Source organism: Pongo pygmaeus, chromosome 6 (assembly GCF_028885625.2).
Source record: "Pongo pygmaeus isolate AG05252 chromosome 6, NHGRI_mPonPyg2-v2.0_pri, whole genome shotgun sequence".
NCBI lineage: Eukaryota > Metazoa > Chordata > Mammalia > Primates > Hominidae > Pongo > Pongo pygmaeus.
Window position 1 is genome coordinate 1,914,164 of NC_072379.2, and position 23,479 is coordinate 1,937,642.

General features: G+C 59.4%; 1 protein-coding gene across 15 annotated transcripts in view; it reads right to left on the reverse strand.

Annotated features, from left to right (window-relative positions):
• Nucleotides 1-23,479, reverse strand: part of MAD1L1 (mitotic arrest deficient 1 like 1) — a 413,243-nt gene that overhangs the window by 72,073 nt on the left and 317,691 nt on the right. For all 15 annotated transcript variants that reach the window (XM_063667207.1, XM_063667208.1, XM_054494509.2 and 12 more), the window contains one exon: nucleotides 11,135-11,325. In XM_063667207.1, coding sequence (XP_063523277.1) covers nucleotides 11,135-11,325 — 191 coding nt within the window. The remainder of the gene's footprint in view (nucleotides 1-11,134; nucleotides 11,326-23,479) is intronic.

Here is a 23,479-nt window from a genome sequence, read left to right on the forward strand (position 1 = left end):
ATTCACGAGTCGACACCTCTGCATGGGCTCGGTGATAAGAATGGGCGGCTGAGTGGGAGAGCACGGTGGCACAGGTGGGAGAGGGCCCGCCTGGGGCTCGCACACCACACTGTGTCTGCAAACAGGCGTGTGGGCATGTACAGGTTCTCTGCTCTCAACACTTCCAGGGCAGCAGGGATCAGCAGGACCCTGGGCCAGCCTGGCAGGAAGGAGGGCCTGAGCCTGGGCCTGTGACCTGGGTGACCCTGGGCAGGCCCTGCTCTGCTGGTGCCAGCCGTGGCCAGGCACATGGCACTGTGTGCAGACAGGCAGAGACCTGCTGCAGGGCTGGGGCAGCAGCTGAGGAGTGCACACAGATCTGTGGCCCTGGCCCTGCACCCTTCCTGGCCCAGGCCGGCAGCTCCCTGGGGCCAGTTGGGGTGTGCAGCCGGACTCCAGAAGGTGGTGCCGGGAGCTGTTTCTCTCACACAGACCTGTCCCACAGGTTCCTGGTGAGAAGGCTTCAGGGCTGTCAGTGACCACATGGCAGTGGCGGGGAGGACAGGAAGAAGACTCCACATCTCTTTTTCTAACATGGCGGTTTGCATACCGTGGGCCTTCACAGCCCTTGAAAACTCGCTCAGGCTAGGGGGACTCCGGCTGGGCCCATGCTGCCTGACTCACTCTCCCTCCCTGCCCCTGGATCCAGATCACGGAAGCAGGTGCCACATGGGATGCCTGGGAGAGACAGAGGCCAACCGTGAGCATGTGTGTGTGTGCACTGTGTGGCTGCCTTGCGTGTGTGAGCATGCATGTGTGTGAGCATGCATGTGTGTGGGTGGCTGTGCATACGTGAACATGTGTGAGCATGCATGCATGTGGCTGTATGTGTGAGCATGCATGCGTGTGTGTAGCTGCCTGTGTGTGTGCATTCATGTGTGTACGTGGCTGCCTGTGCATGTGTGCATGCGTGTGGGTGACTGCCTGTGCATGTGTGAGCATGCGTGTGTGTGGATGGCTGTGCATGTGTGGGCATGTGTGTGCATGCATGTGTGTGTGTGGCTGTGTGTGTGTGTGCATGCATGCGTGTGTGTGCCTGTGCATGTGTGAGCATGCATGCATGTGTGTGGCTGTACGTGTGTGTGAGCATGCGTGCGTATGGATGGCTGTGCATGTGTGTGAGCATGCGTGTGTGTGCCTGTGCGTGTGAGCATGCGTGTGTGTGCCTGTGCGTGTGAGCATGCATGCGTGTGTGTGCCTGTGCGTGTGTGAGCATGCATGCGTGTGTGTGGCTGTGCATGTGTGTGTGAGCATGCGTGCGTGTGGATGGCTGTGCATGTGTAGGCATGTGTGTGCATGCGTGCGTGTGTGTGGCTGTGCATGTGTGAGCATGTGTGCGTGTGGATGGCTGTGCGTGTGTGTGGGCATGCACGCGTGTGTGTGGCTGTGCGTGTGTGTGGGCATGCGTGCGTGTGTGGGCATGCGTGCGTGTGGCTGTGCATGTGCGTGTGGCTGTGCATGTGTGAGCATGCGTGCGTGTGTGTGGCTGTGCATGTGTGTGAGCATGCGTGCATGTGTGCATGTGAGCATGCGTGCGTGTCTGTGCACGTGTGTGTGAGAGCATGCGTGCGTGTGGCTGTGCATATGTGTGTGAGCATGTGTGCGTGTGTGTGTCTGTGCATGTGCATGTGGGCATGCGTGTGTGTGGGTAGTTGTGCATGCGTGGGCATGTATTTGTGTCCACGTGTCAGTGGCAGCGTGCATGAGGCCAGTGCGAGGGTGGGGCCTAGGACAGCAGAGGTCGACCTGCTCCTCCCGCAACCGCCCTGCAGTTCTCAGTGATGAGCCACAAAAGCTTCCATGATTCACTTGCTGACCGGCAGCTCCTGGTGGCCTGAAGTCAGCAGACAGTGGCTGGGATCCACTCAGGGCCATGTGGCACGCATACGGGGTCCCCAACGTGCCTGGCACTTGCATACATACCAAAGGCACTGTCACCACGACCCTCGGGCAGATGCAATGATCCAGACCCACATAAAGGAAGACAAGGCTTGAGGAGGTGAAGCCACGTGTCCAGGTCCCGCGGCTGGCAGAGGCAGGTGACATCCACACCAAGGCAACTCTGGCCCGGGTCCGGCCCCTCCCACCACCCGACGGGGGCTGACCAGCAGTGACACCACCAAAGACCACCTCCATTCAGCAAACACTTGGACAAGGCCGCAGATGCTAGGGAGGCTGGGGGATGGTGTGGCTGGTGTGCCCAGAAAGGGCGGCACCCTCAGGGCCACTGTTGCCATTTTCCCGGCCTCTGTACTGCTAGGGTCCCTCAGGAGGACCCCGCCAGCTCTGGACCCCAGGCCAGGCCCAGCCAGGGGCTCCACAGCAGCCTAGCCGCACATCCCGAGCCTTGTCGGGGCCAGGCCTGGACGGGTGGTTCCGAAAATGCTCTCCCCAAGTGGAGCCGCCCCTGCACCATCTCCTACATTCCCTGCAACGCAGAGAGATGCTTCACGGAGGTAATAGGCTCAGCCATGCGGCCTCCGCAGGCTCACCCAGCCAGGCCCTTGGAGCTACATGCATCTTCCCCCTGGGCTGACTCATGCAGGGCCTGGGCCGCGTGCCCTCGGCAGGCTCTGGGTGCTGGCAGGACACTTGCTGCTGTCAGCTGAGCCTGCCACATTTGTGGCTCGGCCCTTCCCCACCTTCCGAGCCAGCATGGTGGCTCCAGGTCCAGCTAATTCCTTCCCTTCACCCCACCCAGGCAGAGGCCCAGCCACCCATGAGACTCCAAAGCTCAGAGCTGGGGGGCCTGCTGCCACAGCTCGTCAGGGGCCACAGCAACAGCTGGGCTCTGAGTCCCAGGCTGGCGGTGCCCTGAAGGCTGCCCACCCACAGGGCTGCGAAGGCAGCTGGGAGGTGGAGCTGCCTCCACTCTCAAGACACACAGGACCTGGGCCTTCCTGGCCCCTCTCTATGGCAGGAATGGGGAATCGTCTCCTGGGAGGGGCACGTATCCCCGGGAGGGTCCCACTCCTGGACCACGCGCTCTGTCTGGTGTGGGTATGGTGGGCTCAGATCCCCGGGAGGGTCTCACCCCAGGACCACGCGCTGTGGTGTGGGTACTGCTGGTTTGTCCCTGACAAGTCTCATATTGAAATGGGATCCCCAGTGTTGGAGTTGTGGCTTACGGGGAGGAGGTGTCTGGGTCATGGGGTCACAGGCCTCACCCACAGCCTGGTACAGCCTTTGAGGGAACTAGTGAGGTCTCTCTCTTTGTTCCCATGAGAGCTGGTTGTTAGAAGGAGCCTGGCACCCCACCCCCTTGGCCTCCTGTCATGTGATCTCTGCCCACGTGGGCAGTTCCTCTTCGTCTCCCGCCATGAGTGGACGCAGCCTGAGACCCTAACCAGGTGCACACGTACCCACTTTTGAACTTAGCAGCCACCAGAATTGTGAGCCAAATACACTCCTTTTTCTCTAGAAACCACCCAGCCTCAGATATTCCTTTATAGCAACATAATAGGCAAAGACACCAGGCAAGCCCATCCTGCCAGTTTCCATGGAGGCCCAGCGCTGTGCCAGCCACTACAGGTGCGTCGCAGGGAGGTTGGGGAGACATGAGCAAAGAGGGAGCCCTGAAACCGAGGCCGCCTGTACTGTTTTATCAGCTCGCTATTGCTCAGCACCTGAGAAGCGGTGCTCACGGGCCCCACTTTGTACTTGGGGAGCTGAGGCCAGAAGTCATTTCCCAGGGCCAACCTGCTGCCGTAGAGGAGTCTGGACCCTGCCTGACGCCCACGTTCTAATTTTTCCTGGGGACGTGCACAGCCTTCCTGTCTGGGAGTTCCGCGGTCCATGCAACAGTGAGAATGTGGGACCCTGGGGGGATCAGAAAGATGCCAGCAGCGGGCTCTGCGCCACCTCCCTGCCCACCCAGCCTCCTAACCTCCCCCAGCTGAGGTCCGGCAGGCACAGCAAGGATGAGCAGAGGGAAAAAAGGGTGCACAGAAGCGACACCCCAGGCCGGCACAAGGACGAGGGGCATGGGGCTATTTCTGCTTCCCAGGAAGGCTGCTGCACAAAAACATTTTTCTATAGCTATACGATGTGCTTGTGCTTTAAGCTAAGTGTTATACAAAATAAATTTTAATAGGCTGGGCACGGTGGCTCACGCCTGTAATCCCAGCACTTTGGGAGGCAGAGGTGGGAGGATCACCAGGTCAGGAGATTGAAACCATCCTGGCCAACATGGTGAAATCCCGTCTCTACTAAAAGTACAAAAAAATTAGCTGGGTGTGGTGGCACACACCTGTAATGCCAGGTACTCAGGAGGCCGAGGCAGGAGAATCGCTTGAACCCGGGAGGCAGAGGTTGCAGTGAGCCGAAATCGCGCCACTGCACTCCAGCCTGGTGACAGAGCAAGACTCTGTCTCAAATAAATAAATAAATAAATAAAATTAAAACATTAATAAACTCAAAAAGTTACAGCAAACTTTATTGTTATTAGAGACGGGATCTCACTCTGTCACCCAGGCTAGAGTGCGGTGGCATGATCATAGTTCACCGCAGCTTCTAACTCCTGGGGCTCAAGCAATTCTCCTGCCTCAGCCTCTGGAGTAGCTGGGACTATAAGCAGGCGCCACCACGCCTGGCTAAGTTTTAAATATTTTGTAGACACAGGGTCTTGCTATGTTGCCAAGGCTGGTCTTGAACTCCTGGGCTCAAGTGATCCCCCCACTTCAGCCTCCCCAAATGCTAGGATTATAGGCATGGGCCACTGTGCCCAGCCATTCATTTATTATTGAAGAAAAGAAAAATATTTTTAATAATTGAGTGTAGTCTAAGCGGTACAGCATTTATAGTCTCCAGTTGTGCACAGTAATTTTCTAGGCCTTCATACTCACTCACCCTCATTCACCAGCTCGCCCAGAGCACGCGCCAGCCCTGAGAGCTCTGTTCACGGTAAGCACCCTATGCAGGTGCACCATCTTCCACCCTTCATACATCATGTTTATGGCACCTTTTCCATATTTAAACACGCACAGACATGCAGATGCTTAGCACTGTGCCATGGTGGTCTACTGCATTCAGCACAGTCACGCACTGCACACTTTTGCAGCTTGGCAGCAGCCGGCTAAACCATGCGGCCCACGGGTGCAGGAGGCTGCACGGCCCAGGCTTGTGTAAGTCACTCTAGGAAGTTCCCGCAAAGACAACACTGCCCAACAGCACATTCCTCAGCATGCATCCCTGTCGTCCGGCGAAGCGAGACCGTACTAGACTTACATGTATACACACAGGTGAGTGCTGAGTATCCCTCATTGGAAACGCTTGGGACCAAGTATCTGGGATTTCCGGTTTTTCTGGTTTTTAGAATATCTGTATTACGTGCCTCCTGGTTGAGTAAGCATGTCATGCAAATATTCATCCCTAATCTGAAAATCTGGTATCAGAAACGCTCCATTAAGCATTTCCTTTGAGTGACAGATCCACAATAAAAAAGCTGTGGATTTTGGAACATTTCCGATTTCAGGTTTTCAAATCGGGGAGGCTGGACCTGTGTGTACCTTTCCCCCTCATCCATACGACAAACCCGGTAGGTCGACATCACCACAGGCCTGCTGTGCTCAACGGTGAAGTCACACATGGTGGTGATGCCAGGTTTGTGCAGTTCCGGAATCTGTGCCGTCCACGCCTCTGGCCCTGACGCCCACCCTGCAGGCCTCTGAGCCGGGGAAGGCCCTGGACATCGAGGAATGAGGAGCCTGCCGGAACCAGTGTGTCTCCCAGACCCCAGAAGTTCACGGTTTTGCCCCAAACTGCATTTGCTCTGTGCCCCCAGCCTGGTCACTCCACTTCTTCTTACCATTGATTTTCTCCCTCTCGTAACAGGAGGCTTCCTTCCCTGGGTCTTGAGAAAAGGGGAAAAGGGAGGTGGGGACAATTCCGTGAGAACCACTGGGAGGAGTGTGGCCAGGATGGAGAGACCAGGAGCTGAGCCTCCCCGCTCCAGGCCCAGGCAGAGTATGGCCCTCCCAGGAAGCTCTAGGGACTCTGGAATCTCTATCTCCTCTTGGGAGAGAGAGGAGCAGAGGCAGCAGGTTCCCGCTGGGAAGAGCTGGAGCTGAGATTCGCCTGCCTTTCCCCTAAAGGCAGCCCAGGCAGCCAGCTCCCTCCACCCACGCGGCAACAAGAGGCTTGGTCCCGGCTGGGATGGGAAGTCCCGGCTGGGATGGGAAGGAGAGTGGCAGGGGACTGTGCAGCAAACCCTCAATTATCCCAGCACACATCTGTGGAACCCGCTCGACTGGAAACGGGCTTGGCTATTTCTAACTCTGTCTGTAGCCCCCTTTCTGCCTGAAGAATCATTTGGGGGAAAATCAGATAAAATGAATGACGTGGCCAGGAGGCTGGGGTTTGGCGAGATCTTTCAGGAGCACAGGAGCCACGTATGCCAGCCCCCAGGTGGAGTGGGTGGGGCAGGGGGCCTGTCTCCCTGCTCTCCCTGCCCTCCCACACTGGCCTCTGCCCTCCGTGGCCCTATCTCAGGAGGGCAGCTCAGTGAAGACCCTCCTGGGCACACCTAGTGATGCTCAGCGCCCTGGGGATGCCTTTCTGAACCCAGGAGGCCAGGGTCAGGGCCCCCAGGGAGCACCCAGACCACATTCCTCATGACAGGTGGGGAAACTGAGTCTCACAGAAGCGCAGTGGCCTGGCCAAGGCTACACACCAGGGTCAGCAGCTGCCCGGGACAAGGTGACTCCAGAGTGTCTCTTATCTCTCCTCTGGACAGTGGAGACCGTGGCCACAGCTGCATGGCCCCAAGGAGCCAGTGACCATCTGCAGGCAGAGGTGCCAACATGAGCCCTGGCCCTACAGGTTGGCTGCTGTCTGTTCACTGTTTATCTCTTCCCTTTTGCTCCACTGAAACTTGTTTTTCTGTCTGTCTGGCAGAATCCTAGAGTGCCCTCTCCATAAGCCAGGCCCTGAGCTGGGGGCGTGGCACTGCTGCGAACGGTACAAGTGCGAGCTCTCCTGTCACCAAGCTTGGTGTCCTGGGTACAAAGGAGGCAGGAATGACAGGTGGATGGGGCAGGACTGACGCTGATCTCCTAATCAGAGCTCCTGCCAGAAGACTCAGTAGCTCTAGCGCTGTCCTCTTGGAACCCAAGGGGGAGGATTTCTCAGGAGGCCAACGGCCTCACCCAGTGAAGGGCAGCTCAGAGGAGGACTTGGGAAGAGTTGGCTTACAGGGAGCTTTTGAAAGCCTCCTGAGTGTTGCAGGCCGTCCAGAAGGTCTGCAGGGACCAGAACACACAGGACTGGCAGAGCTAGTCACAGCTCTGGGAGAAGCACGGGTGCACCGTGGGCTGGAGCTGAACCAGCCAACAGGGATCCCGGTGCAACACGACCCCTCTCCAGCTCCACAGGCGGCACTTATGAGACTTGCCTCTTGCAGCCTCCAAAGTGAGCCACAGTTACTTCTACTCAACAGGTGAGGAGACTGAAACTTGGGGAGGTGAGGCTGCATGCCCAGTGTCAGCCCTCATGAACATGCCCTAAAGGCCCATATCCTTCCAGCAGGAGATCCCTCCACGTCAACCAGATGGGGTGCAGGAAGGTCTGGGAGGCCCCGGCCCTCCAAAGAGGGGAGGGGGCGAGCGGGGTGCTAGGCACAGCTGCTAGCAGGGCACGTCGCCTGGGCAGGACAGAGTCTGGAGGAGGAGTGGGAGAGGGAGGAGGGAGAGCAGGAGGAGAGGGTGGGGGTTGGGTGAGGCTGGGGAAAAGAGGCTGTGAAAGGAAGCCTAGGAGAGAAATGGAGTAAGAAGCATCTTTAAGAACCAGGCACCCAGCAGTGGGGGAGAAACACAGGAGGGGCATGGTGGAGGGGTACGCTTAGGCCCCCTGGGGACCCTCAAGGGACAACTAACCCAACGGAATAAAACCTCCGGCAGAGTCGCCTGTCAGGAAAAACAAAAAGTGGCACGTGTCCTAGGAGGGAAGCCAGCGGAAGAAGGGTCCCATGTCTGGGGAACCCAGGAGGGCTTCCTGGAGAAGGTGTCTACAAGCGAGCTAGGCCCAGGTGAAGAGGATGGAGCAGGTGGGCCTTGATGCTGGGGTTCCAGGGACAAACGCAGACACAAGTTGGCAGCTTCTTCCTGCGGGGACTTCACTGCTCAGAAATGAAACCGATGGACCAAGGTGGGGTCTCGGCAACCATGATGGGTGTGCCAGGAACATGGCCCCACTTACTCCTGTGGGTCAGACGTAACTGTACCTGCTTTACAGACGAGGCAGAGGCCCAGCCGGCACCCCCTGGCAACAGCTGCACTTGGGCACCAGCCCACACGCTCACCTTGAGTCAGCCCCCTGCCTGGGTTGCCCAGAGCTCCCCGTGCCAGGCCCACCCCGCAGCTCTCAGCCCTTCCTGCAAACACCAACTTGTAAAGCCCTTCCATACTTTACTTAATCTCCCTGATCCTGTGAGCTTCAAGCAGGAAAACACAGTGCATGTCACACATGGGGAAAGTGGGTAAGCTAAAAGCAACCTCGTTCCCTGACACTGTCCACCTGAGCCAGCCCCCGGGACACGGCCCAGAGCAGGCATGGTGGGTGGCCAGAAGGGTGGGGAGCGGGGCCTCTGCAGGCACCAGGCCTTGCTGGTGGAGCACTGGGCCAGTGGACCGTCTGTCCTTCCGGAGGCCACTGCCTCAGCTCCATGGCTTCTGACCCAGCACACCCAGCCCTCAGGGCCGCTAAGTCACATTCACGCAGGCCTTGGGCCAGGACAGGCGGTGGTCCAGAAGGTCAGGTCAGGCCAGGCCTGCCACTGGAAAGAAGGGACAGCAAGGGCTGGAGGATGGACAGTGAGGGGGCAGCCTGGGGAGGCACCAAGGCTCCAGATCACAAGGGTCTAGGAAGGCGGGCGGGATGCCTGGCAAGAGCTGCGGGGCCCAGGCCAGATCCCTGCAGGAACCGCGGCTCCTTGGGGCAAGCCCGGCCTCCCGTACACTGTGTGCCCTTTAGGCCTGGGGCGAGCAGGGCTGGGGAGCTGGCCAGCTCCTGGGCTCTCTGTCCACCTGCCTCCTCCTCCTGGGGCCCCCCTCCTGCCTCTGCCTGACCTCAGGAGCCTGGGGGCTGAGAGGGCTCCAAGGCGGAGAGGAGAGCAGGGGTTCCTGCCCAGGCCATGGGGACTGAAGGTCCGGCCACTGGCAAGCTGAGGCCGGCCCAAGCCTTCTGGTCTCAACATCCTGCCATGGCTGGGATCCTGGGCAGGGGGATGAGGGCCGGGGGAGCTGAGATGCTGGCTCGAGCAGGGAGAGCGGCAGGGCCCATGCTCGAGGGTATGACGGGGATGGACCTGGTGTCCAGCAAACCTGAGGACACTGGGCAGGGCTGCGCGTCAGAAGCCCACGCGGGGCTTACAGCGGTCAAGAAGCTATTTGCTGACGGTGTTTTTTAAAAGTGACACAGGAGCACACACAATGGAACCCCAGGATCCCGAGTTCCCAGGTGTAAATGAACATGCCTATGCACGTGCCTACGTATGAAACACCAAAAGGAAACACGGCAGAGCAGGACAGCGGCTGCCTTTCGCGGGAGGATGATGAGTGGCTTGCTTCCCTCTTTTGGATTTTCGACACTCTAAACAGAAAACACTGTGGAGGGTGCCCCAAGGTTCCGCTGGAGTTAGTCTTTCTAAGATCATCGCTTCAACTATAGCACACGCAGGGATCCGGGGAAAACACTGCCTCTTAATTTGTAAATGTTGATGTAACGAGTGATATGTTAAGTGATAACTGTTCGTGGTACACCTTTATTAATACCTAATCATTTTAGAAACCTATGAAATTCATATAATGCATTAAACACCTCTGTGAATTATTCAAAGTATACAGAATTATACAAAAGCGAAGAAGTACATTTCTGATAGCTTATTTAAAGACTTGGTATGTTTTTATTATTCAAAGGTTTGAGAGTTTCAAGAGTGTAGAAATGGATGAATGTGATTTGAGAAGCAGGAAATCCAGAAGGAATGCAGAGCAAGCCCGGCACGGTGCCGCCGTGCCGCGCAGGCTGTGAAGACGGGCGGGTTGTGCAGAAGGAGGACGAAGAGCCGGGCTGAGGCTGAATCAGACAGGCAGCAGCTCACTGCTGTGAGACGCTGACGGACATGCGTAGGCCGCACTGGGTACAGCTTTTATACAAATCAAAGTTGGTTCTCGGTTCTATACAGACGCGCAGAGGCTGCAGACTGCAGGCGGTTTAGACGCCCGTTCCAGAGCACAGCAGTCCCAGGTGGGGCCCGTCTCTGCCTGTCCTGATCTCCCACAGCCACCGCCCCCTCCACCCTTCCTGAAGCAGCCACATGCCAAGACGGGGCCACGAGGTCATGCCGGGGCCACAGTGCCACACCAGGCCGACGGCACCATCTTCACAAACGGGAGGTTAGCTCACTGGGGCAGTGATGAACAAGCCCTTGTCACCCTGGGTTTCCAGCTGCTGGAGGTCCACGTGGGGCCACCTCCACCCTGAGGGTCAACACGTAACACCCCAATTTCTGCTATCGGACCCTGCTCGCCTGAGGACTCTTCATGTCCACAACGGTGGACCCAGTCCGGCTTCACCAGCAAACCAGAAGAGCACCTGCTGGCTCGCAGGACGCGAGTGTAGAGATGCGGCTGGCTCTCCTTTCCTCTTCTAGTCTGTCTACCTTGCCCTGTGCTGGCCTCTGGCCACTGTCCCACTGCGCAGCCTGGCAGCTTGGAAGGCGGCCCCTGCCCCGGCCCCACATGGACTTCAGTCCTCCCCAGGCACTGCTGCCTCTGGACACACTGACACACATGCCTGCGGCTGCAGCCCTCATGAAACGAAGCCCAAGTCGCGACAGACAGAGGCTGAGAAAGTCAGGGGGGCGGCCCAGGGCCTTCCGCACCCAGGGGGTCTAGGGCTGCAAAGCCACATAGGGTTGGCCCAAGGCTGAGAAGCCTCAGGGGGTGACGAGGATGGGCCAGTGCACCTCCTTCCCGCCCAGCCCTCCACACCATCCCCTTCGGACGCGAGGCTGCTCCTTTGCCGAGGGCTACGGTCGGATCTCCTCGTGGGAGGAGACAGAGAGCGAGACAGCCGGAGAGCCGTCGCACGCAGGACCCACCTTGAAGATGAGGCAGTCACCCGGGTGCTCGGCGTACAGCGAGGTCAGCCGGTACTGGTTCTCCGTGGTGATGTCAATCTGGTAGCCGGTGAGCGTGTAGCAGGCCTTGCGGAACTCCTGGATCTTGGTCTGGAAAACCTCCTTGAGCCGCTGATTCTTCAGCTCGGCGCTCTCCACCTGCTTCTTCAGCTCTGCGGGAGGGACGGAAGGAGACAGTGAGTTCAGCACCAGGCCGGAGGGGTGGGGACCTGGGAGCGGCCAGGGCAGGGAGGAGGCCGAGTACAGGCAGGAGCGGCTGCTGCCCAGGGACACAGCAGGCCCCCGTGTCACACCAGCCAGCCTCCATCGGCACGCGTGAGGGAACGGGAGTGAGGGGTGAGCTGATAAAGGCTGACCCTCTGGTGGTGGCGATAATAAAGTTACTGCATTAAGAACGGTAACTCTGAGAGCCAGACTACGAGCAGCCCGGGCCCCTCCACAGGGACCAGCCCTCGGCCGGCAGAATGACAACCCCTGGAGCCAGCCCAGTCACTGCCAGGAAGCCACAGGGTCAGGCATGACTTGGGGTTCTCCTGCCCCAACACTCCGGGGATTTAGGCGAGAACTGTGTGAGGAGCTGGTGCTGAGGATGTGGGTCCCAAAGCGAAGGCCTGGGCCGCCACGCCCCCCAGTGATCCTGACCATCCGTTCCCAGGTTGCTGCCTGGGTCCTTTCTCAGGCTGGACGCCTGCCCCACAGGAACCAGCACCGAGAAACAGGGAGGCAGGCAGGAGACCACCGGGACATTCCGGATCCTACTGCCCTGGGGCTTTACCTGCCAGCCACCTCTGAGGTCAGGCCATCGTGAGATGACAGCCGGCACCCCCAGTCCCACTGCCCCCGACATGGCTCTAAGTGACCATTCAGGGTACAGCCCCGCGCCCCGCCCACCAGGGTTTACGGCTGCTTGGGGAGGAACTGCTGAGCAGAGCTATCAGGAGGATAACAGCGATTATCATGAATCTCTCACCCGAGAGGCCTTCCAAATAATTAAACCTCGATTTATCCCCCCGTTAATTATCAGGACTGGCTCCACTTAGACGCACACAGAGCTGTCCCCTAGGCCGGGTGCTTCCCAGCAGTGCTGTCTGGAGCTGGCGATGGGGAGCCCTCCAGGGGCCTGGGACCGCTCCAGGCGGGGACGGGAGCCCGCTGGACCCTATCCTGCAGGCCACGGGAGCTGGTCCAGCTGCCAACCTCCCTCCACTATGACGAGGGACTGAATCACAGGACTGGTGTAGGCACCCACAACCAGGCACGGGATGGTCAGCTCCCTGGCTAGGCTGAGAAAGAGGACGTTAAAGTCAACCACGGCCACATGGTTGGAGAGAACAAGGGTTCCAACTCCAGGCAGCGCCCAGAGGGAGGCTGGTCCTGAGTTAGAGATGAGTCTGAAGGCCCCAGGAAGGGTGTGGGGTCCCCCACAGTCCACTCTGGGGGAGTGTGAGGAAAGGTGCAGTGTGAGTGCCTGCTGGCCAGGTCCCAGCGAGTGAGAGAGGGGCTGCCCGGGAGTTTGTGCACAGCAGCCCGAAGAGGCTCTGATGGGCCAGTTTAAGGTGGATGACGCAGTCCGGGTTGCTTCCTGGAGGTGAGAAGGGACAGGGGAGCTAGGTGCAAATGAGAAGCCCTTAAGTCTGCAGAGGAAGACAGAGAATGTGGGATGGGCCGCGGTTCCAGCTCGGCTCTGCCTCCCCGACCTGTGGCCCCGAACCTACCCCTTTACCCCATCTCCCAGGACTTCTGCCTGCAACACGGACACAGGCAGGCAGCTGTCTTCAGAGGCGTTAGGCCAGATCACGCGCCGGAGGACACTGCTGAGAGCGCAGGGCCGCTGGGCACCCCCGATGGCGTGAGCTCAGTCAGGCAGCACGTTCCAAGTGCAAGCTCACTCACCGCCTGGCTATGACAGCTACGAACACAATCCGATCCCCAATCCACACACAAGGACACCCAGAGGCTCATGGAGATTCACTGCTTGGCTACAAGAGCAAGGGTGCTGCCTGCCACGGGTTCTGGAAGGAGCAGCGGTGCAGGGCCCATGTTAGCGGCATCCGGATGTCAGGAGCTGGGAGGAGATGGGGCCTGTACCACCGCAGGCCTGTCAGCAGAGGGGCCCTGGCGCCCGTCCACCTGTGGGATGGCAGCATTGGCACTGATTCGGCCCTCGCCCCGACCTGGCCTCCTCCCTCCCTCGCTAGCAAAGACGGCCCTGGGGGACACTGTTATTCCACAGCCCAGCCCCTCCAGCAGGACGAGGCCTGGGGCCCTTGATGAATCGAGCAATCAGGCTGTGAAATCTGAAGGCTAATTGGCAGCTCTGACCCCGATACTCTTCCCTGCGTCCCTTGGCTGATCCTCCCGAAGACGGGGCTGTCGGTAGCAGGAATTGCCACGTGTGGAAGGAAGAACGCAGAGACCACATTTCACCCTAACGTGGCCTGTGCTGCCTTTGATAGATCTCAGGCGTCCAAAGGGGAAGAATTAGATTTTGGTAATAAATGCAGCCTGACCTTGGAGGAGGAAACAGCCCTGTTTTCCGATAGACTTCAAAGCCACCTGTGCCTCTCACAGACCTCTGGAAGTTCTGGGGCTCCGGGCTGCATTGCCCACCCATGGCAGGTTGGCATGAGGTCCCAGGGCGAGGAAGGCAGTGTGTGGGGCCCCCTCTCAGAGGCGAGACCACCATCCATGCAGCTGGGAGCAGCGGGGGCCGCTGCACTCACTCCTGGGGTCACTCTCTCACCCTCTGACAGCCAAACCCAGGGCCCTGGAGGGGAAGGGTCCGTCCTCCATGCCACACAGACCCTCGGAAGCGAGGGGGCCCTGACCCTGGTCTCCTGTCCAGGTAGGAAAGGGTCCATCCTCCAGACAAGGCTGCCTCGATGGAGTCGGTTCAGCTTGGGGCAGATCAAGCCAGCGTTCTGACCCCCCTTTATCCCTGTAGTTCAGTGGCTTACATCAACGTGAATGAATAATTCACACGATGGTTTGGATTAAATAAATAAAAGATGGGTTTTCCGCCTTGGAGATGTCATCGCTTTCTTGTCAGTTGCTCTCACGTGGTCTCCTCCCAAGTGAGCCAGGAGCCTGGGGTTCCTCTGGACTGGGTTCTGTGGGCCTGGATCCTGGGCAGGCTCCTCTCAGAGACCCCAGAAGCCAGTGGCAGAGACCCCCAGGGTGAGAGGCGATAGCCCTGTGCCCGACCCTGGCCCTAGGACCACACAGGCACTGCCCAGGCTGTTCTCAGGCCCGACCTGCAACAGCAGTGCATGGGCTGAGGCGGGGCAGTGGTGAGGCCTTCAGCGCTCCCGTCCTCTGCCCAGCCTGGCCTGCTGTGTGCTCAAGGCCTGCTGTGCCAGGGGTGCTCAGGGATGGAGCCCAGCTCTGCAGCCCTGCTCTCTGGGGTGGCCCCACCAAGGCTTTTAGGCCCTCCCCGCTGGCCTCCAGGGCTACCCCAGGCTTAAAGCCAAACCGTAAGGAGGCCTTGAGCCCAGCCCACCCACAGCCCTGGCTCCTGCCTTCCCTGCCCGGGGATGTTGAAGTCTGGCCACACTGACCAGGAGCACCTGCCTAGGAAGCAGCAACTCCCCTCTGCCTAGATGCCGGACCTCCTCGGGCCCCTCCTCCACACCCCTGGGACCCCTGCTCCGAGCAGAACCGGCTCTCTCGGAGGTACCTGCTACCACCTTGCAGGAACACAGGGGCACAGGCCTGGTGCTGAGGGGCTCTCAAGGCCTCGGTGAGGGGCAAGAGAGGAAGGAGAACAGCAGGTGATCAAGTGGGAGTCAGAGAGGATGCAGCGGCAGCTGCCCAGGGCCCGGCCCACTGGGGTGTCCCAGGGGCCTGAAGGCATCCACGACACTGGTGCCTGAACAGCCACCCCCTCACCACCTTAGCCCCACACCTGCCTCCTCCTGGAATCACAGGAAGCAGCTGTGAAGAGGACAGAATAAAAATAAATTGTGCTCCATTACGTAAAGGCTAGCTAGCGGGAAAGAGAGGCTTTACAGCACTGAGGGCCGGGATGTCAGGATAAAGGAGCATTTGCAGCACTTATCTCAAGAGGCCCAGTTCACAGCCTGAAACGCAGAGAATGCTTCTACCTTGGTAGGGCAGGGAGAGCCAGCACACAGCTGTGACCCACGGGGACGGGGACAGAGACGCCGGGGCCCAGGCCTTTCAGGAAGGAAAAGGAAAACGCGGTACTTTTCTCTACATCCTCTTTACTCCTTCAAGTGTTACGGGGCACATACAGATGAGAGCAAGCAGAGAACCTTTTAAAGGTACCAACAGATTTTAGGAGTGCAGCCGCAGGGCACTGCCTGTGCACTTCTGCCCTTCCCCGGGGCCTGAGCTATACCCATGTGGAACCAGGCCAGGCAGGCTACATGAGCCTCAGGGTGTGGGGAACCCTGTCTCAGGCTCCAGCCTTACTGTGTGTCCTGCAGTGGCAAGAGGACCCAGCACCACCCTCACTGTTCCAGGCAGCGAGGACGCAGTGGCCTAGAGAAGATGCTCTCGTAGAATTCATGATTGATGAAGCACTGTTTCAGGTGCTTCGAACAGCTCTGTGGGCCTGGGCTCTGTGACCTCCCTCTGGGACCTCTCCCGTGAGTGAGGCTGCCCTGACCCCCATCTGTGTCCTGGGATAATTTTAGGAGGAGCCTGGGGCTGGGCACAGTGGCTCACACCTGTAATCCCAGCACTTTGGGAGGCCAAAGGAGGCGGATTATCTGAGGTCAGGAGTTCGAGACCATCCTGGCCAACATAGTGAAACCCTGTCTCTACTGAAAATACAAAAATTAGCCGGGCATGGTGGCACACACCTGTAATCCCAGCTACTCGGGAGGCTGAGGCAGAAGAATCGCTTGAGCCCAGTAGGGGAGGCTGCAGTGAGCTGAGATTGCGCCACTGCACTCCAGGCTGGGCGACACAGCAAGACTCCAACTCAAAAAAAAAAAAAAAAAAGAGCCTGGGCCTAGCTGTTTACCAAGCACCTGCAGGCACCCACAGGCACTAGGCAGCTCTGCCCTGAGGAGACCAGCCCCTGCACAGCTGAGGCAGCTGGCCCACGTGGGAAGACCCCACAGGAGGAAGAGACGCCAGCCCTGGTGCTTCCATAGGGTCCCCGAACCCCAAGCAGCCTAGCCTCTTCCCAGGCTGGCCTTGGTTGTCTGCGCCAGCACCGCTCCTGCTACCCCATCCAGGATAACCCCGGCCATGCAGACAGATCTCCATGCTCCCACAGCAAGACTTGGACTGAGGCAGGGCTCTCTCCTGGGATATTCATGCCCTGCTGGGTGCCCTGGCCTGGCTGTCACCGCAGCTGCATCTGGCCCTGGCCTGACCTGGTCCCAGCCCCGCCCCAGGGCCCTAAGCCGCCCTCCCTTTCCAGCTGCCTCTCCTGCACCCTGCTTCTCCATCGCTCCAGCCTCTGGCTCCTATTCTCCGCACGCTCTTTTCCTGCAGGGCATGGATTGTGGCGCCCACAGAGCTGTTTCAGATGCCTGGGCCTCACGCTCTTTCCCTGCGGTGCAAGTGGGCCTCATGCTGTTTCCCTGCGGCACACTCTGAGCTCAGGTGGGCTGGGCCAGGCCTGTGTGTCACTGTCACACCTGCCCTGCACCTGAGAACCCGGAACATGGAAGTGCGCGACGGGCGCGTGCTGAACACGCAGGTGAGCGAAGCCACCATCCCCTACAGCCCTGAGCTCCTGCCCCTGCGCAAGCTACACAGCCAGCTTAACCACAAGCAAGCACATGCACAACGGACGGGACACACGCACCTACTGCTGAACGTCCGTTTATCCTTGAACACGTGTGCGTCGCATCTGTCCCCGAACACCCGTGTTCATCCCTGAACATACAGCCTTCCCATGGCCTCAGAGGAAACGCCCTTAAGATCAGGGCAGGCCGAAGAGACGCTGTGCCACTGCCCCGCCCCCAAGCCCCCACTCCCATCATCCCTGCTGTGGCTAACAGGGTCACTGTGAGAGCTGGGGGCCTCCAGGGGCTTCAGCCTGCGAGGGGACGGTGAGGGCACCCGTGGCCTCAGAGCAGCTCCCAGCTGCTCAGCCCTTGCCACGCTCCCATCCCCACTATCTCCCCACTGCCGCCACCTTGCCCCTGTCCCACGGTCCCCCAGCTCCTGCCCCTGACCTGGACCGCTGCCCCAGTGAGGAGCTGGCCTGGGTCTGGGCCCTGCACAGCTGCCACCAAGGACCCCAAGCCCCAGACTCCGCAGCAACTCTCGGTTTAGGGACTGGAGGCAGCTTCAGAAATTTTCCTTCAGGGACTCACGGCAGAGCCATTTTTCTTTCTAAACAATGAATAAAATACAGTTAACCAATGTTGGGATTTTCAGGCTTTAAAAAACCCACAAAAAGGGACTAATATTTCACCATTAAACAAGGCAGCCCCTGAGGCCCAGGCCAAGCCAGGAGGATAATTCTACTCAGCGTAGGCCCGGCCCCACTGATGCCGCCGCCACGGGGCCAGGAAGAAGGGAGTGATTCCGGGCTCCACACACTGCCTGTGCGTTCATGGACAAGTCACCTCACCTCTCTAAGCCCCCTTTCCTCCCTGGGTGTAGCGGGAGCCGGGGTAACATCACCTGCCCCCGGGTCAGTAAGACAGTGGAGGCGAAAACCCTCTCAGCAATAACATGTTCCTCTTAATAAAACACATCCCTGTGTCATCAACAACCACTTGGCTGTCTACGGACGTCACAGGTGCTTGGCGCGGGATCTGAGCGGCGGGCCTCAGTCCAGGTGTGGAGTGAGGGGGCAGCGTGGTCTGGGCAGCAAGGACACCCAGAAGATCACCTGAGCGTGGTCTGGACTGACTCGGGAGAGACAGGGCGACCACCCCGGCCCCCCGCAGAGTGTGGCCCCCTCAGGAGGCGGCAGCCTGTGGCCCCAGAGCTCAGGAATGAGTCCGGCCAGGCCCACCCTGCAAGGGTGAGATGAAGGCTCTCAGTGGACGTGGGTGGCCAGACAGTACGTTTGCCCACACACGGTCCCAACGATGTAGCACAGCCTGGGCACAACACCTTTCCCAGCTCAAAGGTTGGGATTCCAGCATGACAGACCCAGCAAGTCTGTCCAGGCTGCTGCAGCCGGAACTGGGGACCACCTGGCTCAGGGCTGCAGCTGCCCCGCAACTCTCACGATCATACCCTTCAGCCAGTCCCTGATGACGTGAGACAGGGAACATCGTCTGGAACCCTCCATGGCTGAAGACATCTCTACCTCACCTTCAGGGCTGATGGGTAATTTGGCCAGATGCAGAACTCCAGGCTGTATACACTCCGCCTTCAGTTGTGGTTTTTTTGTTTTTTGAGACAAGGTCTCACTCTGTCACCCAGGCTGGAGTGCAGTGGCGCAATCGTAACTCACCGTAGCCTCGAACTCCTGGGCTCAAGCAATCCTCCCACCTCAGCTTCCCAAGTAGCTGGGACCACAGGGAGCACACCATCACACTGAGCTAATATATATATTTTTAGGGTCTTTCTATGTTGCCCAAGCTGTTGTTGACCTGCAGGCCTCATGTGTTCCTCCCGCCTTGGCCTCCCACAGTGTTGGGATGACAGGTGTGAGCCCCACACCCGGCCTCTCCTTCAGTGCGGAAGGCATCTCCTCCGGTCTCAAGTGCTCAGTGCTGCTGTGGAGAAGCCTGAATCCGTTCTGACTTCTGGTCTTCTACAAGCGACTGGTTCTCACTCCCTGGAAGTGGCAGAGCCGTGTCTCTGTTCTCATTATGAAACTCCCCCAGCATGCATTTCTCTCACGACCCCCCCACACGGCCTGGCTCCCCCAAGTGTCTATTTCCCATCTTTCATTAGATGTCTCCCTGGCGGCGGCTGGGCGCTTGGCATGAGCAGCAGCCCCAGGGGGTCCCGCTGGACTGTTTCTGGGAGGCTGCCAGCATCAGCATCTCCAGATCTTCCCTCTGGGACGGGTCTGACGGGTCAGAGATGACTCTCAGATGCTCAGTGCCAGTGGGAACACAGGGCAGGAGAGAACGTGCCCAGACTCGGAGCAGCGGGACCAGCCTCTGAAGGAGCCTGACACCGGGGTGTTTTACTAGTAGGTGACGCAGAGGCCTCCACATCAGGCTGAGGCCTGACCTCGATGAGAGACGACCAAGGATCCCCTGCACGCTGTGGACACAGGAAGCCAGTTGAGGCCCAGGGCTGGGCAAGTCTCCCGAGTGTCCCTGCAGAGAGCACTCTGGGCCCTGGCAGGCACTAGCAGCCCCGGTCCCACGCTTCCTGAGACTGAATTATTCATGTTTTGCAAACTTCTAAACTATTTCAGTTTTATATTTTTAAATATTTAATAATTACGCATCAAATATTGATGCAATTTTATTAGCAGCCACGAGCATGGGGGCACTGCAGTGGTTATGGCTGTGCGATTTGTATCCGGGTCCTGGCTGGCTCTGCAAGAGACTGTAGGAGGTGGGGACGCACCTATAGGCTGGCCGGAGCCCCCCAGGATGTCACAACATGAGAACCGTACCGCAGCATGGCCCACAGCACCCCACCTGGCTCATCTCAGGGGCTGCCGGCCCCAAATCCAAATTCCCGGAGACCAGCCTGAGGGGCTGGCAGGCATCACGGTCCCCAGGAACTGGCTTTGGCAACAGGAGGATGGGACGCCACCACCTGCCAGCCAGGGCCTGCTGCTGCCCCAAGAAGATGGTCGCTTCAACTCTGCTGGTGCCAGAGGGCCCTTGAGACGCGGCCTCCATCATGAGCCACGAGTTCCTGTGCTGGGCAGAAACTGCACACTCTGCACCAGCGAGAAGACACTTGCCCTGGAATTACACACGGAGGAGCCGCTCCCGGGCCCACCGCCTGGCAGGCGCTGCCTGGGTGAGCTCTCTGCAGCTTTCAAACAGGGCACCTCTGTGTGATTAACGACTCACTCCAGCAAGCAGCTTGTCACCTTGCACAAAACTGATGTGAAAAGACACCAGCAATTACAGCCACCAGATTACGGGGTGGGAGAGTCCTGGGGTAACAGGTGGGCGTGGATATCATATTTGGAGAAGACTCCTCCCCTAGCACCGAGAACAGAGCAGCTGAACCCCAAGGGACAGCCCCTCCGGCACCAGGATCCACAGCTCCCATGGGGTCCTTCGGCAGCAGAGGCCCAGCGGAACCTTGGCGGAAGGAGGGACATTGGCCCCCGTGTCAGTGATCCTCCGGACACCCTGCATATGTGGAGGGACGTGGCACCTGCTGGATGAACATAGAGATGCCCGCAGGAGGCCAGGATCCAGCTCCACGGTCTCCGGCCAGCAACACACTACAGGGAGGACTGGTCACAGCAGCCGTCCGACGCGTCAGCACAGAGCCACCTCTGCGATGCCATTACTGTTGAGGGGACCCCTCGAACACCCGCCAGGCACCAGGCTGCGGAGCCAAAGCTGGAGCCTACGCTGGGCACTGCCCTGGGGGCTGAGCAGCTGTTTCCATTGGTCATTCAGGCTTCAGTTCAGAAACGCCTCCCAGGGCCACCCCCACCAGTGGTCTTCTGGGCATCCCACATTTGCTTTCTCCCTAGAGCTCACGAGCATCTGAGTTCGCGTGTTTGCCTGTGTCCTGGCCTCTCTTCCACCTTGAACACGTTCCTCGGGTGACAGCCTGCTCGGGCTTTGAGTAGGTGCCCATCCAGGGCAGGAACACACAGCCTCCGTGCACCCACCCCAGCCAGGCCCCGCCCTGGGAGCATGGCTACGTCTGTCCCCACCTTCTGGCTGGGGAAACCGACGATGAGAAAGCAGGGAGAGGGCTCCCTGTGACGCCAGTCAGGCAGGACGTGGGCTCCAGCATGGGGATGTGGGGCCACAGTGTCTCTCTCCTTCCTGACACCCATCCCCTGACCGTAGGCCCTGGCGGGGCCTGCTCTGGGCACATCAGTCCTTACAAGTGGCCTCAGCTGCCTGTGCCCACAGCCCTGATGAGCCGTGAGGTCTCATAACTGCAGGCGTGCCTCATGTCCTAAGTGCCACTCCCACAGTTCCCGCTCCTGCGCGGCCACCTCTCCATCCATCCCCTGCACCCCTTGAGCCAGACAACTTGGGTCGCCTTCGGCCTTCCTGGACTCAGCGCTCAACACCCACTGGCCACCAGGCTTCAACGCTCTGTCCTCACCAACCCTCCCTGGCACCACCTCTGCTCGGGGTCTTTCTTTACTAGAATCCAAATTCTACTTCCTGTCACCCTCCTCTCCCTCCTCCTCAGGCCCCAGGGGTCTTTCTTTTGACGCAGAGCCCAGCTTCGGAAGGGGAGCACTGCCACCCAGCGCAGTCACTTGCGGAGTCAGAGCCCAGCTTCGGAAGGGAAGTACCATTGCCCGGCAGTCACTCGTGTGCACCCCAGGTGTTCTGCCCTCTGCCGCTACAAGTCCACGGTCCTCCCAGACACCTCAGGCACACTCAGAACGCGTGGTGCTCATTTCTGTTGCCACAACGTGGCGGGCACGTTTGCCTTCTGCCAGAGGACGATGTTCACCAGTGAACTTCTGCAAGGCCAGGCTCCGGCGTCACCTCCAGATGAGGCCCCTCTTGGGCATCCCAACCGTCTCCAGTCCGGCGTCACCTCCAGACGAGGCCCCCTCTTGGGCATCCCAACCCTCTCCAGTCCGGCGTCACCTCCAGACGAGGCCCCTCTTGGGCATCCCAACCCTCTCCAGTCCGGTGTCACCTCCAGACGAGGCCCCTCTTGGGCATCCCGTCCCCCTCCAGTCCGGCGTCACCTCCAGACGAGGCCCCTCTTGGGCATCCCAACCCTCTCCAGTCTGGTGTCACCTCCAGAAGAGGCCCCTCTTGGGCATCCCGTCCCCCTCCAGTCCGGCGTCACCTCCAGACGAGGCCCCTCTCGGGCATCCCAACCGTCTCCAGTCCGGCGTCACCTCCAGATGAGGCCCTCTTGGGCATCCTGTCCCTCTCCAGTCCGGCGTCACCTCCAGATGAGACCCCTCTTGGGCATCCCGACCCTCTCCAATCTGGCATCACCACCAGATGAGGCCCCTCTTGGGCATCCTGTCCCTCTCCCCTGGACTGGGTCTGCACCTCTGGTGCACACACACGCCTTTCCAGCTGCAGCCACCTGAGCAGGGCCGCCTCCCTCACTGTGTGAGCTGCCTGAAGGCAGGGGCTGGGCCTTGGCTGTCCAATCCAGCCCTCCATGCAGCTGCAGGGCAGAAGTGGTGGGAGCGGCTGGGTTCCACATCCCCTTAGACACTTGTCGGGGGTCTGGGGGCTGACAGGAGCCATGGCCAAACCCGGAAGTCTGCAGGAGCACAGACAGCTGTCGGGATAGTTTCCTTCTGACCCAAAATCCTAAAGTGGGGGAAACTGGGGTGGCAGGGGTCCAGATGGCGGCAGGGGCCCTGAGTGCGGGTACAGACCCCAGAACCAGCCAGCTTCGCATGTGTTAGCAGTGGAAACCGCACGGCCAGCCCTGTCGACTGAATGAAGGATGGCCGTCTGAGAGATGGACAGCAAATGGCGGAATGTCTGGCTCAAAAGGAAAACTTAACCTATCCTTTTGGGGAACATGAGCTGAGAAACTCTGGTAAAAGGAGGCGGTTGGGGTCAGAGGTGACTCCTCCTGTTTGGGTGAGGTGAGGCAGGCGGCAGGTGCAGGCACCAGGAGAGATGAGAGATGAGAATGGGTGGCCACTGCAGAGGCCACAGGCTCTGCGTGGAGATGCCAGCCCACGGAGGGCAAGGGGCGCCCATCCTCTCACGGCTCCTCCTGGCACAGGCAGGGCTGTGGTCCCTGCAGCTGATGCATCAGAGCCACCGGGACCCTGTGCTCCCTGCCCCTGCACCAGTGGGGGAACGGTCCTCAGAGCACTTCCCTCTCATCCCACTGGCTCCAGGCAGACCCAGCCTCACAGGCTCACAGCAAGAGCTCCTGTGCAGGCAGGAAGCCCATTGCGCACGCACCTCCCAGAGCCAGAAACACTCCAGAGGGAGCAGTGCCCCACAGCGATATCACAGCTGAGCCAAGATGTGACCACAGAACACGGCCACCTCATCTGTTTCCGGAAGCTTCCTTCCAGGAACATGCCCAGCAGCTGGTCCGTGGAGAGAGGCCTGGGGTGGCGGCGGCGAGGTCCTGGGAGACGTGGGGGCGGGGCTGCGCGGGCTCCGGCCGCTTTGCATGCCGCGTGCATGATTAATTTCCCACCGAGGCTTGCAGAACCTCAGCTCCCCGGCAGGTGAGCCCCCTCTGAGAAGAGGGAAACCTTTCCAGAGCTCATCTTTTATTGACTGGGTCATTTTCGAG